The following is an 18,497-nucleotide window of genomic DNA, read 5'->3' as shown; positions in this document are numbered from 1 at the left end:
TTCACAGGCCTATTGTTCGATTTGCCCTTGCTTTTTCTACAGTTTAAAAAATTTTTCTGCTGACCTATCTCATGACTGTTGCTTTAGCTCTACTCACAATTCTGCTGTATCTAAGGCCTGCCTTTTGCAGCTTTCTCAAAACCCTCTAATTTTAAGGATTCCCACAATTCCCCCTCTCTGTGCACCCAAAAAGAAACCTTCCCAATCGTGTCATTCATGACTTGTCATTTATTTCGTACTCTTACTATAATATTTTTTGTTTATTCTCTGCTTAAAGCATGTTCTTGCTGGAACTAAGCATTGCTATATTACAAGACAGCAATCTAATGCTGTGAAGGTCCAGTCAGTGGAAAGGGCATAAATTACGCCTGACAATAGTTACAAGTCATTGTTCCAAAAAAGTCTCGTCTGTTCCAGGGTCTTAACTCAAAACCTTCCTCCATTTCTATACCTTCATCCACCATCTCCGTGAGATTTCAAGAACTCTCTGTGAATCCATTTCCTACCTCTCTCTCTTGTATGATAAAAATTTTTTGGACAGTTTTGTTCATCATTCGTCACACACACTGAAATACGCAAGGTATTACTATTAATATCACTACCAAAACACCCAATACATAGAGACCTATCTTGCAAAGTTCCCTTAGCCAAGGTGCAAAGCTCCATCCTTGGAACAAATCATCTAAGCAGGACCCACCGTCGTCTTTAATTTGGGCTGTCAAATCTTTCAGGTTTTGTATGCTTTTGTGGGTGGATTCAGAATGATCTGACAGGTTCATACAACACAATCCTTCAAATTCCTCACAACCGTGGCCTTGTGCCAGTAAACTAAAATCAATTGCTGCTCTATTTTGAAGGGTAGCATGTCTAACACTATTAACATCGGTCAACATGTCACTGATTGCAGTGGATGTGGCATTAGTTTGCTTACTCAGCCAACATCCAACCTGATCTAATAGTTTCAATGCATTGCTGAAGTCAGTTGGGGTAAAAACAAACCCTGTTTGCAGCCTTCCAAGGCATGAAATCACTTCTACAGTTCTCATCATAATGACGAGCAGATCTTCTTCCCCTTTGTTTCTTTTTAATGACCGCTTTGGCAGTAGGCGCAATTACAGTGAGCATCCCAATGCTACATGGGCCACCTTCAAGGTGGAATGGAATGCCCTGCCAAGCCCTATCTCCACAAATGAACCAGTATCCCTTGGGCAATTGTCATGGATATTGGTCAGCCTCAGAAAGCACATCCCAACTGTTAGAATAGTTACACAAAACTTAAGTTTCTGTACGCAAAATAATGGGGAGTAACATTGTACTTTGGAGGATCACCTTCTCATCAATCATTAGCTGTAAAGGTAAGGCAAAAATCCATTGTTAAAGAACCAAGGATTTCCTGTTCTTGGGGTTCAGATACGGCTTTGGGAAGTTCTTTGGCCCAGACGTTCCAATTCAATGCAGGATTGTTCCCATTGTCAATTGCACCTGGCTCACCCTTGGATCGCTTTTTGACCAAAGGCAAATCCTTTACTGCCACACCAACCAGACAGGTTGAAAAAGGCTTTTCTGGTTCCCAATTAGACAAACATATGGTATCCGAGCCTGCTGGATTGGCTAAGGTCACCCAAACATTTGTTTTTGGTTGTTAAACACAGGCAAATCCGCACGACAAGAAGCAATTAAAACCCAGCAACACCAGCATATAATTTGATTTTGCTCCATCCTGTTAATGAGCTAAGTTTTGGCAAAATCCTCACATATATATCAATTTAAAAACTTGCTTTTGACCTTAAGATAAGATTTCACCTTGAAGATCCAAGAGAGGGGATCTATAACCTAATAAAAACAAAACCCACACTTTTGCCAAAAATCAGCTCTAAGAAACAAATATTTGACATACAATTGACACACTTATAAATAGCATTAACACAAAATCAGAGTTTGCAGGTTCCACCGATGCACAAGGAACGTCAGGCGTGCCCTGGGATCCCTCTGTTCGGCTCACGTCCATGTACTTGCTTCCTCGGTTTTGGACTCGTCAACACGTTCTGGGGTGCGATATGGTTTGATGTTTTTGGCTGGGACACAATTCCTGCACCTGTAGAGACAGAAGCATACCCTTTTACCCCAGGTGATTAATCGGAAAGGACCTTCAATTGGTCCAGTCTCAGGGTTTCTAATGAAAACAGGAGGATTTTCTTTCAGTTTTGCTTGTGTGTTATTGTAAAAATTCCTAAAAATTGGTAAATCAGGTTCTGAAATTGAACTGCTTAAACAACTAAAAACATACAAAGCATTGTTCAACCTCAGCTGTGGTGTGACCTCAACTCCCCCTGTCTGTTGACCTAAATGACGTTTTAATGTCTGATGTGCCCTCTCAACGATTGCTTGGCTTGAGGGTGAGTGAGGAGTACCAAAGATGTGACAAACAGCCCATTCTTTTAGAAATGTTGCCTTTTCTTTGGGATATGTATGTGGGATCATTGTTGGTTTTTACTTCTTGGGGCAGACCAATGAAGGAAAAGCTTGCAAAGAATGTTGACAGACATGATTACCTGTTTCACCTGTGTGAAGAGAAGCAAAAATTGCACCAGAGAATATGTCCACTGAAACATGAATACTTTTAAATTTACCAAAGGAAGGCTATTTAATGATATCTGTTTGCCATAACTGCAGGCTTTGCAAACCTTGTGCGTTGACCGCTCCTGTCGAAACAGGAGGCTGCACAAGCTGACAGTCAGGGCAAGCACTGATGATACCCTTAGCTTGAGTTTTGGAAATTGGAAACATTCACACAAGTGCTTGGACATTTTGGTGAAGAAAGGCGTGACTCAGTTTTGCTTGTTCCAAAATGTTTGGCAAAGTGTTTGAAATAACCACTGTCACTTTTTCCACTCTCGCGGTTTCTTTCCACTAAAAATCCAGGAAGCAAAGAATTAGCCCTGATTTGAGAAACAAAATATGGATTAGTTCTATATTGCAAAGTTGTATAAAGACATGAAAGCCAACAGTATAAAGTGTCATTACTAACATCCTTCAAAACTGACCTTTCTAATCTCTTAACTAAAAACTTCTTGGATTTTGTTGTAGAAATTTTAGGTCCAGCATTTTGGATTTCAGTAACAACGCTAGGACAAGCTTGCTCCATCTGTGGCTTCGTTGGAGCTGCGATGAGCAAATCATCCATGCAGTGTGAAATCATGGATCTTGGATACTTCAGTCGAACTGGAGACAAAACTTGTGCTGTAATATATTGGCAAATTAGAGGCGAATTCTTCATTTTTAGAGGCAATAATTTCCAGTGCTACCTCTGCATGGGTTCTCTTTGATTGATGACAGGAACTGAAAAGGCAAATCTTGGAGTATGATCGGGATGAGGTGGGATGTGGAAAAAATAATGCTTTAAATCAATGACAATGAGAGGCCAGTGTTTTGGGATCATTGATAAAGAAGGAAGTCAAGGTTGAAGAGGTCTCATGTCTTCCATCACTTCATTAATCTTCCTCAGGTCATAAGGCAACCTCCAGAAATCTAATATCTTCTTGTGGATGAAGAATACTGGTGAATTCCAGGGAGTATGTATGGGAGTGATGTGACCTTCTTCTAATTGCTCCTTTACCAATCTTTTAAAGCTATTTAATATTTTCTCTGTTAAATGCCATTGATCAATCCATATAGGAAGATCAATTTTCCAGTTCAGCTTTCAAGTGGCAGGTTTTGATGTGGTTTCCATCAGAGGCCCACCTCCAGCTCTGCTCCCCATTGGGACACGACGTCTCTCCCCCAGACGGTGAGAAGCTTCTGAACAACAAAAGGACGCACCGTTGCTGCCTTTCCTTCAGGACCTGTAATGTTAATCATGGATGCACTTTGCCAACATACAGCAGCACCTCCAATCCCTGTGAGGGAACCTGCAGGAGCTACTAAATCCCAATCATTGGGCCAAAACATGTCAGAGATTACAGTGACATCAGCACCAGTATCTGCCATGCCTGCAATGTAAACTGTTTTACCACAGTGAGTCAGGCAGCAAGTCAATTTTTCCTGGTTGCGGTCGAAACATTGGACCCAAAAGACCTCAGGACCTGAGCTTCCAAATGGCACGCACAGCACTGAATTCTCTGGAAAGTTGTTTTGCTTGGCTGTACTCATGGGTAGAAGAAATGCAATAGCTAGAGGTGTTTTTGGTGGAGTCACTATAGGAACATTAAATGCAGGAGATAAATATATTAGCTCTTTGTTACAAATTATTGAAACAGCAGCTGGAAGAACTGAAAGTCTGAAAATTTTGTTGCTAGCTCTGCCTAGAATCAGAAGCTCTTGTCAGAATTATCCACCTGATAATTCCAGTAGAAATACTTTCATAACAGAAAGTATTTAAAAGGTGTATCAATTTTTGAGGAGGCCAATTCAAACCTTGTACACGAGGGTATTGACCTGGGACCATTTGAGGGAAGGATGACTGAGGAATAAATGACTGAGGTACCAATGCCATTTGACTGATTTGACTGGGTAATTGACTGTAAGGAGGTCACTACTTGTGTCGAGGTGCGGTGGTAATCCGCGCTCTTTTTTGAGTTTAACGACAAAGCTTTGCCATCGATGTCAAATTGAGAAGGACAGTACTTAGCAAGAGGCTTCCCTTTCCTACATTGAGGGCAAATAGAAAGTGGTTTAGGTTTGATTGCTATTGTAGGACAATCTCTTTTCATGTGTCCTGCTTTACCACAAGCAAAGCCACAAGCCTTGTTATCTGAGTCCAGCTGTACAGTACCAACAGATTTTTTCCAAATGTTTGTTTGTGCTTCAAGGGCCTTTTCAAGCTTTTTCCATTTTTTGTTCCAAATTTTCTCCCAAAGCCTTTCCCAAATTATGTCCAAATGTTTTTCCTAACTTTTCTTAAGAATCTGCAATCTGCTTTCCAAAAGCATTGACTTGCACATTAGCAAGATGTTTTGGAGAGGTGAGCTTAGTGCAAGCTGTTAGCATCTGTGTTACAGTTGGAGGCTGATCGGGAAAGTTATAAAAAATTTTTTACATTCTTCCTATAAGTTCTTTGATCTCATGGTGAGAAAGAATTTCGTATTGTGGATTTACATCATTACAAGCATATCTTACAGGTAAGGCAAGGAGTTGTTTATTGGAACCCAAATTTTTTTCTATATTTTGAATACTATTGGACCAATTAGGTAGTTGCAATGGAAGGTTTACCGTTGGTCTAGACTGTGTTTTGTTTTTCCCTTTCATCACTCCTGATCACTTCTGGATCTATTTGATCCAGAAGAACAGGTAATGTTGTCATCAGCTGTCCCAGGAACCCTGCCAAGAAGCTCCAAGTTCTTGGCAGTAGGGTTGCCGCAGCAACAAATTTTCCCAGAAGCCATGCCAGGAAGGGCTGGGGAGGAGAGCTCCAAGTTCTTGGTGACAGGAAGAAAGCCAGAGCCTGCTAACTCACGTCTGGATTCACTAAATTGGATCTTTTTAGATTCATACAAATCGGGCTGCTCTCCAGCCGCAGATCCGGAATTTGTATTTGTGAGGCTTTCCAATGGACTGTGACAGGTACCACACTGCATCCCTGCCGGCAGGGATACAGCTGGAAAACTCTCAGGTCCAAGCTGCAATCTCAGCATGCTTTTCCCTCCTCAGCAGAGAATGAGACAGGCTTCAAGGCTCCTGAATGAACTGCCTGTGTCTCCACAGCAGCTTTCCTGAGCTCTCCCACCTCCACCCCGTCCACCTCTCTGGGCAGAGCCATCCCTGCCCTGCTCACACCCTGGCTACCACACTCCACCTCTGTCCTCCTCCCTGCCCGCTCCCCTGCAGGCAGAGCCAAATCCAAAGCCCTCCCACCTGCTGTAACCTGAGGCTTGGGAGCCAATAGCGGCAAAAATCCCAGAAGAGTCTTGAAAGGGGAAACAGTGGCAGGGGTGACCCTGCAGCCCCTCGGCCAGGCAGAGCAGATCCAGAGTCCCCCTTGGCTGACCCTGCCTGCACAATTTCAGGACAAGATTCGGCCGCATCTTCTTTGGAAGAGGAGCAGGGCACAGAAACAGCAGCCCCTGTTTTGCAAAGCTTCCCCAAACTCTCATCTCCTGGACTTGTTTGACTCCCAACCTCCCCAGAACATGACCTCTTACCCCCCAAATTCTCAGAATGCAACAAAAATCCCAAATGCTTTCCTGGGAATTCCGGGGGTGGATGATTTCATGGAGGAACGGGAGGACAGCCTGTCTCAACACCTGTGATGCTGGGAATCCCAGAAAAAACAGAGGACATGACCAAAGCTGGAAGCTGATCTCATTCCCCTTTCCCAGGGATCGAGGTGCTGTCCACACTGCCTGGAGAAACTCTGGACACACCAGGAGAAGGGAAGGAACCCTGAACAAAACCTGAGATCCCCCCAGAGGAGGATGAAGGCCCAGCACCACTCGGAATTAAAGTCTCAGAGCCAGGTGTTCTGTTCTGATGTTCGAGAAAGCCTCTGTTACAATCATTCTGTTCAAAGCTCTCCATTAAAGCTCTGGATTCAGGCATTAGTTGGACCAAATTCTCTTCCTTTCTGAGAGAGACTAGATTGTCAATTATCCAGTTTATTTCGTCTCCGAAATCAAAGGTAAAATCAGACTTCAAGTCTATATTTTGAGTATTTGCTTTTACCCAGAAAAATAAGTCTTTTAGTTCACGTTTTGAGATGTCTGAACAGCCTTTACGCTCTAAAATTGCCTCAAGGTGGTAAAAGACGTCCCATACTGTTTTAGAGAGATGGTTTCCCATTTCGTTGCCCAGGAGCCCCCAGAGTTGCTACTTATTACTGACAGGGGTATCAGCTACAGGCAGCAAAGGGGACGATCCATTCCTCCTTTAAACAGCCTGGGCCTCTGGAAATGGCACTGTCCATGCTCTTCTTTTTTATTTTTATATTCCTCTAGGCTGGAAATCCTCCTCACTCAGGAGCAGCTTTCCAAAAACCTTCTGATTTTAATGATTCCCACAATATACTAAGTAATATATATTTTAATATATGTTCTCTAAGAAATAGAATGTATAAAATGTAGCCCTGACCTTTTTCTCAGCCAGCAGGCCTTTGCAGCGAGTTCTGAGCCAACGTGCGGCTCTGCTGCCAGCCCAAATCTGTGCTTCCCTTGCCCAGCCTGAGTGCAGGTGGGGCATGTGCTGGGCATGGCTGGAGATTTGCATGGCCAAAATCCTCCAGCATGTACATCTGCCCATGGCTTTGGGTAGCACAAATTACAACACATCCACCTCACTTGACAAATGGCATGTCTTATAAATTGCTACACCAGCACTGACAGCATAGAACTATAGAGATCTCTGTTAAATTTTAAAAAAGTAATTTATTTGATTGTTTCACCATGCTATTTAGAAACATACAAATATCAACTTCCTTTGATAAAAACTAATCTGCAAACCTCTACAAACACTCTACTACACACACAAAGATCAATGGAAATAATGAAATATTACAACAAGTGTACAGCCCATATAGAAATACAAAAATATCAGTATCTCTAGGTAATACCAGGAACTCGATAAATAGAATTCCTCCACTATACAAGTCCATACACATATTTAAACAGAACTATATACATATATAACCACCACAACATAGAGATGTGAATATAGATTAAATGTTACATATTACTTTCAAAAATCAGATACATAAAAAACCTATTTATAAAGAGAAAAAACAGCTCTACCAATCTGAATAACTGTAGAACTGCATCGATACAAATACACAGCTATACATCTGGATATATATGTAAATATAGCAGATATAGAAATAGATCAATATACAGCTAAAACTACACAACCAGACATATATGCCGATACAAATACCAATATAGCTATTTAAAAAGACATATACCCAAAACGACATCAATACAAATAGATACCTACACAACTGTGTACTTATGGAAATCTAAACACAGATATTACAATACACATAAAGAACTGGATACATATACACACAAATATGTAACCGGAAACCTCTATGTATGTATATATGTACATATATACATACTACATTCAAAAATATAAAATATATTAATGAATATAATATTATATGTATAGAAATAGGCCTGTACAAATAGCAGGCTACATATGTACAAGTCCATATAAAATCCCTGTTCACATGCAAGTCTGTGTATCTTTCAACAGAGCTCCAAGCAGAGGGATCCCAGCTGCTCCATCTTCAAAGCCTCTCCCTCGGTCTCCTCCTCCCGTGCAGAGCAGCTCTCCTGGACAGCGACAGCAGATGGGACATCTGGCAAGCAAAGGGAACACTGAGTGAGTATGGGAACGTTTCCCTTGGCAGCAGCTACACTTCCATCAGGGAAGAGGAAATGCCAGAGCCTCCCCAGGAGGGTCGGAAAGAGACAGCAGCCGAGCGGGCCCGGCTGTGGTGAGCGCAGCCGCGGCGGGACTGTCCCGCAGCCCCGGCAGCCCGGCAGAGCCGGCACAGTTCCTGGGCCCTGCCGCCACAGCTGCCTTGCCCAAGGACAGCCCCTGTGCCAGCCGGGGCAGCTGCGCTGAGCAGCCCCAGCACGGGCAGGGCCCGCTCCTGCCCCGCCGGGCAGTGCCCACGGCCACAGCCCACGGCAGCCTCAGCCCCAGCCTGCCTCCCGGGCCTGCCGGGCTCTCTCCAGGCTGGCAGCAGCAGGTCCCCTGCTCTTGCTGCTGGCCTTCAGCTCCTCCCTGCTGCCTCCCGTCAGTCTCCGGCTGTCCCTCAAGGTCTTCCTTGGAGCTGTGGCAAAAGTGGAGGCTCTGGAATTGCTTCCAAGGCCTGGCAGAGCTGCAGTCCCGGAGCCCTGTGCGCTCCCTGCTGGCCCCCTCCATCCCCTCAGCCCCGCCATGCTCTCGGTGAAGCCCCAGCCCCCTTCATTTCCTTCAGCCCCTCACAGTCCTCTCATCGCCCTCAGTCCCTTCTGAGCCAGCCAGCCCGTCAGCCTGTGCCACTCCCCTGTCACCTCAGCGCCACCATGGCCCTCGGCTGCCCCACAGCCCTCAGCCCCAGCAGCAGCTCAGGGTCACCGTCCCTTCGGCGCCACAGCCCCCTCAGCCCCCTCTGTCTCACCGTCCTTCAGCAGCTCCTCGGGGGACAGTGCCTGGGGCCAGCGGCAGCTCCCACCGCTCCAGGGACAGCCGGGGCTGGAAGTGCTGCTCCGCCCGGCCCGGCCGCCAGCTCTGACCCAGCACAAGGGACAGGGGACGCAGGGGGCACCGGGGGAAAAGCAAGAGGTGAAAAAGGCAGCCGAGGGGGGAAAGAGGTAAAAATGCAGCCTAGGCATACACAGCTCAATCTATGCATCTAAACTTCCACATACCTCTAACTAAATAACTATGCATATTTCTAGATCTATATCTAAGCATTTAAATGTAAGCATCTAAATGTAGGCATGTAAATGTAACAGTATTAATGTATAAATGTAAATCTCAAAATCTAGAAATGTAACTAATTCTATCCCATCTATAACAATATAGGTCAATTTAACTATATAGATCTATATATATGCACATATAAACGCACCTCTGTAAATCTATAAATGCAACTATAGGGATATAGAAATAGAATTGTAGAAATCTATAAATCTATGTGTACACTAAGGGATTCCACCTGCCTGATGCTCACAGGCTCTCCCTCTGATCCTTCTTCCCATGCAGGGCAGCCCTCCTGGCAAGGCAGATCAGCTGGAAATCTGGGAAGCAAAGGGAACGCTGGGTCAATACTGGCCTCTGTGCATCATTTGTCCCTTTGGAAGTAACTGTCCTTCTATCAAAGACTGTAAAAGATGGCCGGAAAAGCAAAATCTCACTTGGCAATTTGAAGCCTGCTTTTGAAAGAGCCGGACTCCTTCCAAGTGTTTAAAACTTCTGAAGTTTTGAAGTATCCCAATAAAGTCAAAGCCCTTGCAGTGCAAAGGGCCCCCATGAGAGCCCTTTGGCACAAAGAAGCCCAGCCTGATTCTTTCTCTGTGCTGACAGAGAGACCTCAGTCCTCACTGAAATGGCTGAAGCTGAAGGTGCTGGCAGCTGAGTTATGAACTAGCACCGTTCCCTGCCAACTACAACCTGCTCTCTGCAGTGAGCAACAGCTCCTCCAAAACAACCACTAGCTCTGGGATGAACAGCTCTGTGACAAATGACAAGGTCATATTGGCTTTGGCATTTATGTATTAGCTTATGCGAGTTGTTAGTGATTATAAGTATTTAGAAATGGCATCAGTTAGAACTCTTTTAGCTGCTTGTAATAGAACAGAATCCATCAGCTTAAGTTTGCACTGTGTTGCTCATAGAAAGAGCAGTGTAATGAATATAATATCTATGCATCACTTATGGAAACAATCGTGTGATGAGTGTATTGTGTTATAGACCCTAGCAAAACCTAAGGAGAAAAAAGGCTTGTGTGTAACTAAAAGCAGTGTAAGGCCATCCACTGACCAACCTGTCCAAATGATAAAATAAACCTGACACAAACCAGAGCACCAGAGGATTATTAGAGAATACAGTGTTAAATTGAGGGAAAACATACTAAAGCCTTTTCAGAAGATGTGAAACAGCAGGAAAGAGACACAAGAAGAAATAAAATACATTGACGTGACACACAGGATGCCATGCAGTAAGCCTGAGTGTGAAGAAGTCAAACAAAGGAGTTCTCAAAACATCAGAAAATTGCCAAGAATGCTTGAATAACTCACGAATCACATGAATATGCTTACATCTCAGCTATGTAACACCATAAAGATAACACAGTCTCTAAACACCAGGTGTTGTTTGGCTGTGCCAGGAGCACCACAGTGCTGCAAATATTGTCTTTTTTTATCGTATTAGTATTAAACGTTCAAAAATTCTAAGCAGTGAATTCTGTTTTTCACAGCTGTGAAGGAAAGAGCTCCCTAACAGGACTGCAGGCAGCACCAGCTTTGCTCAAGAATGTAGACCCAAAGTGCTCTCTCTCTCCTTTAGTTCTCGCTAATTTAAAGGGGCAATTTCAGTTTTTCCTTGAGCTATTGGATTTGCGACTAATGATGTCCTTGGCCTCAGAGCTTCTGCTGCTAGTATTTTTAATGTATCTCACTACAGCTATCAGCAGACTGGCACTACATGGATTTAATGCTTGGAGACAAAAATCTCAGACTTCTACACTGACCTTTTGCTGGGCTTTTCCTCTCTTGCTTCAAGACTCACTCAGGGTTGCCTCCAGAGCACTGACGTCCTGCAGCAAACTTATCCATGGACATCAGCACAAAACTGGGACACGCTGGCTTGGTGACACAACTCCCACAAGGTCAGGTTTATTCCCTGCTCTCTTGCCCCAGCAGAGGACTCAGTGTCAGAGCCTCTGGAGAAGCGTGGAGGGCAGGGCTCAGGCAGGTTGTGCCCGTTCAGGAGTTGAACTCAAGGCACCAGGAAGCACCAAGCCTGCAGACAAGAACTCAACCCTTCTCATCTCCCTTCCTGCCAGAGGCAGGCTCAGAGCAGCCATCTCACCCCTCTCTAAACCAGTGGCGGCTCTGTCCTTACCGAGCTCCTCGGGCTCCTGGGAATTGTTCCTGCAGCTTTCAGTGCCAGGCAAAGCTCCCTCTGCTGCAGCTCTGTCCACAGGCTCCCCTCCTGACGATTCAGGGGCAACATTAATATTCCCCTTGAAAGAGAAACAGAAAGGAAGAAACCCTTCTCATCACTTACACAAAACACCTGGTCCAACACCTCCATGGCTCACACACTTAATCCCTTGTTCTAACAAGAACTCTGGGCCCCAAAGCCCTTCAACAGTCAGAAAAATTTGACTTCTGAAACACAGTCCAAGAGCTGTCAAAGCTGACAGTGACAGTGTTGAACATGGGGGTGACACTGAACACATGGAATGGCTGCTAAGGAGAAGTCCTGCCAGCTCCTGGCACAGGGATGTGCTCTTCCCTCCACAGCCCTGAGCACAGCAGTCTCATCCAGGCTGCAGCTTGGCCCGGAAAGCATAGGAACACACATCTCTTCCCACAGAGATGCCCAAGAGCAAGGGGACGGAGATCTGCAACGGGAACAGCATAGACTGGCCAGTTTGCCCAGCTGAGGATTTCCCAGGTGGAAACTGGACTGCAGGCAGCAGCTTTCTAAAGGGGACAAGAAAGCTGCAGCTGCAGCCCAGCCCCAGCCACGGCTCTGGGAGCGCCTACACGCACGGCAGGGCTCACACAGCAGCAGCAGCTGCAGCCCAGCCCTTGCTTTGCCTTGGCCTTCCCACCCAAAAGAGGCACAGCCCACATCTGCTGCGGCACCTCTGGCATGCCCCTCCCTGCACGGGACACATGGCCTACAGTGCCACTTCTCCAAACACTCTTCTCTTCTTTCCCATCAAACAAAGCCTCTTAGAACCTACAAAGCTTCCACTTCCTCGCCACAAATGCTCTTGCATCAAGGACTCTTCCCAGGAAAAGGAGCACCCAAACTTGGCCAACACAGGCTCACAGCTTTTCATCCTTACTCAGGGATGACATTTTCATTTCCTCTTCTTTAGGAAGTCTTGCTTTACCAGGCAAAGCCTTCCTTGTCCATTCACAGCTGAACTCAAGAAGCTTTTCCTTCTCAACCATGTAGCAACATTCACAAGCTCTCACTCCAGCCCCTTTTTTCCCTGTCCAATGCAGTTGCCCAAGCAGGGGGAGAAAACATCTCCTCCAGTGTCTCAAGCACCATGTCCAGATCCAGGGCTGGCAATTCCTCTTCCCCAGGAGTATTCCACAGCCAGCGGGGGGCTGTGCAGAACCTGCACTGCCAGTTGGAGCGCTGGGGGCTGAAGTGTCTGGGGTGGCTGCAAGAATCCAAACACATTGGTCAGGCTCCACAATGTGTCTTTGGGATGCAGAGCTCTAGTGTTGCCTTGGATCAAACATCACAGGAAGCACACAGCAACCTCAGTTCCAGAAATGTATTCAGACTTCCCAGGGGATTGGAGGAGTGAGTTCTTCCTCTTGAAAATATTTATCCTAATTGACATGTGCATAGATTAAAGCATGGACTGGAAATCTGATATAGACAAACACACACACTCACATACACACACAAACCCCTTATAATCACAGCTTTGTGCATCTTCCCAGCAGCTTTGGGATTTGGCTACATTTGGTTTCTCATCACAAAAGACCACAGAAAATGGATTCACCCAGAAAGTGCCAAGATCTGCAGACATGCATGCTAAACTTGTACTGTGAGTTTATTCTATAAACAGCCTTGAGGGTGAGGCCATATTCTGCAGCTGCAGCTGTTGTGGGGCACACAGAGCTCATTTCAATGGCATGGCTTGATTTGCAGGGCAGACAGTCTTGAACATCTGCAATGTCCTATCAGAGTCCTAGTTTGGCTTCATTCAAAGAAAGAGGAGAGTGCACCTAACACTGACCACTTGTTAGGCAATATCTTTCACCTTGCCCTTGTACCCCTACAGAGAGGCTGTCTGCAAAATGTCCAGAACACCCTCCAAATCTGCAGCGAGGACAGCAAAAGCAGGCAGAGAATCTTTCTGGTTTCAAGGTCCCCCTTCCTAGGTGACTTGACACTTTCTACCTGATTCTCACTTGAGATCTACCCATGATAGAGCACTGCAGGAAAACACTTTAAAGAGTCACTCACCAGGACCTGCTTGGAAAGCAAGGGTAGAAGCTGTTTCCCTCCCTGATGGGCTGTGGGCTGGCAGCTGCTGCTCTGCAGATGTGCAGCTGCTCCTCTCTGGAGAGGCCATGGAAAGGTTGTGATGGTCTATGGGTACCAGAGGAACGATGAGCTCAGGTTGGCATTTAGGCTCCATGGGAACAAGCAGAATGAAGAGCTCACAGTGGAGAGGAAATTTGCCTGTTCCCGGTTCCTCTGATGAAACCCCAAGAAGTCCAGATGAAGCAAACACCTTCTCCCAAGAAGCTAGGAAAACCTGAGTCCTGAGCACCTGCACTTAGCCTGAAAGGCCTGGAGGCAGCTCATAATCCTCAGGTAAGGCAGCACTGAGGTCCTGGTATGAGAGTGCTGTGTAGCATTGAGGGAAGGAAAAGGGAAGCAAAGGGAAGGCTGGGTCACTACTGGTCTTTGGGTGTGTTTCCCTTGGCAGCAACTGTACTTATGTCAGGGAAAACAAAAGCTCCCAGAATTGTTAAAACTGAAACAGCTGAAAACCTGAAAACCTGAAAACCTGAAAACCTGAAAAACTGAAAGAGGACAAAGCCTCTCTAACCAGTCAAAGTTAGACAGTGGTATGTTCATTATGCTGGCGGCCGGCACAGGGGAGGGTCATTCCCGAAATGCGTGACCGCTGGCCGGGTTCGGCTCGGCACGGCACAGCACAGCAGGTTGCAGCAGGACAGGGAAGGGCAAGGCAGGCAGGGAAGGGCAGGGCAGGGCACTGGCAGCAGTGATAGGCTCTGTCCTCACGCTGCATCCCCTGCCTGGGTCACCATCAGTGGCAGAGAGGAAGGACATTGCTCTGGCTTGGCTGGGGAAAGGATAAAAACGGGGAGTTAGAAAACATTCACTTGGACTCCTTTTCGGCAGACTAGCTGGTTTTATCTCACCATGTCTACCTGTCTCTGGCAAAGCTGGCACATTTCTCATGATTTGGAGTCAGCTACAGCAGCAGGAAGGGGCAGCAATTTTAAGCAATTTTGTCAGCATGGATATCAAAGCTAAACTGCTGCCCCATGGATGGATGTTGCTTTCTTCAAGGGATTTCTGGCCTAGAGTTGTAGCGAAATCACACTGGTGTCTCCCCAGACAGGGTTGCCTTTTTCTTTCCTCAGCAATCACCTTTCCTTTTTCTTCCCCCAGTCTGGGGAGAGCTCCAATGCAAATGCTTCCTGCAGCCAACTCTTGTCACTGTAGACTGACAAAGGAGATCTTGCAATGGAGACAGACTCCCTAGAGCTGCTGTGGGGAGCTGAAGGGGGAAGCTTTGTCCCTTAGTCTTGAAGTCTTGTTGGGAGCTGCTTGTGCTCTGGCGGACGGACACCAGTGATGTTTATCCAAGCCTTGCAGGTTCATTCCTGACCTTCATGACACACCACAGAGACTTTGGAATTATTGTATTGGCAAAAAAATTTCAGTGTGGGCACTTTTTGAAATGCATCAATTACTCTTTTTTTCACTCTTCTGAAGAAATATTGTCATCATCTATTCCTTCCAGAGAATCTTTTCCTACTTTTTGGAGAATTCCTTTTGCTGCCCTCCCAGATCAGGACAATTCCCAGGGCTCCTTCCCAAAGTGAGGTGTAGCCCATGGTCTCCACTCTCCAGCTGGAACAGAAGGAAGCACAAAGTTTGCTGTTGTGGGAGAGGAGCTTCTCTTTCCTGCCTGCTTTCCCTTTGGGACAGGTTGGTGTGTGCTCATTTGATAAAGGCAGGTTTAAACTCTGAAGCAGTTGTGTTTCAAACTGCTCCCTTCTCAAGCTCCTCTGTGGCTATCCTTGGACAAAAGGCCTCTTGGTGGGAGCTCTCTGTGGCAGGTTAAGGAAGGAGTTGATGTTTCAGGGTTGTGACTGCTGAAAGCAGCTGGTTTCTGGAGGTGTCCAGAACTGGGAGTGGCTCTTTTTCTCGCCTGCCTGCAGAAAAGGAAGTAGCAAAGTGGGAATTTCATTTGTGGAGATGGCCACCAGGGTTGTTTGCCAAGAGATGGGCTGGCAAAGAGGCAGGTCTCATGCTAAATTGGCTGTGTGTTTGTTTTGATGGTGGGGAGGGTCAGCGATGCAGACACCGACACCAGCTGAAGGAACAGTGTAATTTACTGTAATGCAAAAGTACAAAAAAGAGTCAGGAAAGGATAAGCTAAGCAATGCACCTCAGCATTATTACAAAAGGGTGCCTCGGGTGATTCAGGAAGATGCATCACCAGGTACCCCAATGCTTTCCCCTTCATCCAGAGCTGCACATCAGCTGGGGGAAGCTGTCCCAGCCAAGCCCTGCAGAGCCACGGCTGAGAGCCGGGAAATCCTGCGGTGCCTCCGCCTTGCCGGCCACGAGGCTTCCGAGTGCGCTGTGAGAGTAGCCCAGCTCTGATAGTGCTGGACGAGCAATGTGCCTGAGCTTCTGCTGGGGGGACAGCTGGTTTCATTCTCCTCTTGGTTTTCTCCCCGAGCCTGCCCAGGGCTCAAGGAGGAACCAAGGCCAGGTGTGTCCGTTTTCCTCATGCAGAAAGGTGAAGATGCATTTCACCAGTGAATGGATGCAACAATCCTTTTGATAGTAACACTTGGTTAAGGAGCAGATACATAGAACATTGGGTTGGAAAGGTCATCTAGAGGGCAACTTTGGCTCAGGTCCTGTTGTTGAGGCTTCAGTCAGGGTCTGTTGTTCAGGCCTTAGTCCTTTGGTCTTTTGTGGTGCAAATCACACCTGTGCAGAGCTGCAAACAAACAAGTTTGTCTTTAGCGCATCTGAGACAGGGAACAGGATTAGCCCTGCAAGGCCAGGCTGGGGCCAAGAGCAGAAGGCCAGCACCCTGCTTTTGCGCACAGGCAGCCCTGCAGAGCAAGAAGCCACTCCTGCCCAGGGGCTGAGGTGCCCGAAGCTGCCTCCTCGCTGTGCAGCTCTGCAGAGCCCGTGGAGCGCAGAGTCCTGGGCAGCCAGGGCAGCCCGGCTGCCTTGGAGCACAAGAAGTGGCCCAGAGAGAAGCTGCTGCCCTTTGCTTTGGAACTGTTCCTCAGAGTCTTGTCATTAATCCACAGTGTCTGAGGTGTTTTCATCGCCCAAATTTAACACAGCTTTTTGAGAACATTGACTGATGTAGCTGCTGGTGGTGGTGGTGCTGCTGCTTTTGTCTGCAGGTGAGGGCAGGTGATTTGAACCAAGGATGGAATCCATTGTTAACACCCCAGCTTTGCCAAGTCAAGAAAACCATTCACAATTGGGCTGCCAGTGCTGAGCAGTCTTCCTTGTTTTTGGAAAGCTACAACCTTAAGAAACCCAAGAGATATTCCTCCAGGAGGACACCAGCAGTAGCATGATGCCAATGTTTTCCACCTCTTTTCTGTGTCTTTGGGGCTTTTAAGAGTTCCTCAGAGCCCAGCAAAAATGAAATGACCTGTGATAATGTGATTTGAGAGCGCTGTGTTGTTCATTACCATGTGAGTGTTCTTGACAAGCTGGACACCCCACTCCTGGCTCTGTCGAGTTAAATTCATCCCAATTCTGTGCAAACAGCAGCCCCAAGATGCTGAGAAGAGCAAGCACAGTGGGTGGGTGTGCATGCACACACCCGGGGGCTGACTGATGTTTGGGCAGAAGGTTTTGCACTGTTAAAAATCTTCACTCTCCCAAGCTGGAGGAAGAAATCAAATCTATATTAAATTAAAATATAAAAATCTATATGAAATGAAAAGATATCAAAATGTATGAAATAATACCTATTAATTTATCATAGATGTAATTGAACATCTATATACTATTGCCAGCTGGGGGTCTCTGTACAAATCACGAACGGGACGGGATGCTGAGGAACGCGCCTCGAGCTTTTTGTTTTCCAGCATCAGTCTCATTACATGGTTATGAATATGGGAAGATGCCAGCAGCTCACATCTGTGGCAGCAGGCAAAGAACTTAGTGGTACAACTTACTTGAAAAGTTTTTGACCAATCACACAAAGCAGAAGCATATTGACAGTAGTTCTATCCAACCACTACAAGCACACGTACCTTTGGTTAAAACAATGCTTGCTTCTTCTGAATGCAATACCCGCTTGTAAGCCTTAAAACACAATGCACAGAGCTCCATTATTAAGCTGAGAAGTTCCTAATATCTTAGATAGATATACTTTTTGAAGGTTAACGAGTAATTCTAGCCAAGCATTAATACACAGGCTACTGTTCTCTTTGTCCTTACTTTTCTACTTCTTTTAAAACTTTTCTGCTGACCAATCTTCTGGCTGCTGCTTAGCTCTAATTGCAGTTCTGCTGTCTCTGAGGTCTGCCTTTTGCAGCTTCCCCAAAACCCTTTGATTTGAAGGATTCCCACAATTCCTCCTCTCGGTACAAGTGAAAAGAAACCTTGGATCCGTGCTGTTTATTAACTACCTTGCATTTCATAGCTTTACTATAGTATACCTAATTATTACTTGCTTAAAGCACCTTTTTCCCTTGCATTAAGCCTTGCTATATTCCAACACAGCAATTTTAATGCTGTGAAAGTCCAGTCAGTTCAAAGGCCTAAGTCATGTCTGACAGCAATTACAAGTCCTTGTTCCAAAAAAGTCTTGTCTGTTTCAAGGTCTTAATTCAAAACCTTCCTCCATTTCTATACCTTCATTCACCATCTGTGTGAGATTTCAAGAACTCTCTGTGAATCCATTTCCTTCCTCTTTCTTGTCTGATAAAAATTTCTTTGATAGTTTTGCCCATCATTTGTCACACACACCGACGTAAGCAAGGTATTACTACTAGTATCACTGCCAAAACACCCAATCCACAGAGACCTATTCAACAAAGATGTATTCTACAAAGTTGGGTATT

The 18,497-nt window shown here is 45.9% G+C and overlaps 1 protein-coding gene across 1 annotated transcript in view; it reads right to left on the bottom strand.

Annotated features, from left to right (window-relative positions):
* Positions 1-1,998: 1,998 nt before the first annotated feature.
* LOC128941467 (serine/threonine-protein kinase PAK 3-like) overlaps positions 1,999-18,497 on the bottom strand; it is a gene marked incomplete at its 5' end in the record, with an annotated part of 67,261 nt that continues 50,762 nt past the window's right edge. Inside the window, one exon of the mRNA XM_054283244.1 lies at positions 1,999-2,095. Within this exon, the coding sequence (XP_054139219.1) occupies positions 1,999-2,095 (97 nt within the window). The remainder of the gene's footprint in view (positions 2,096-18,497) is intronic.

The sequence above is a fragment of the Melozone crissalis genome, unplaced genomic scaffold (genome assembly GCF_028551555.1).
Source record: "Melozone crissalis strain CALT ecotype California unplaced genomic scaffold, PUWL_Pcris_2 ptg000036l_1, whole genome shotgun sequence".
Classification (NCBI taxonomy): domain Eukaryota; kingdom Metazoa; phylum Chordata; class Aves; order Passeriformes; family Passerellidae; genus Melozone; species Melozone crissalis.
The sequence above is the reverse complement of the archived record's forward strand: the minus strand, read 5'-3'. Positions and strand labels throughout refer to the sequence as shown.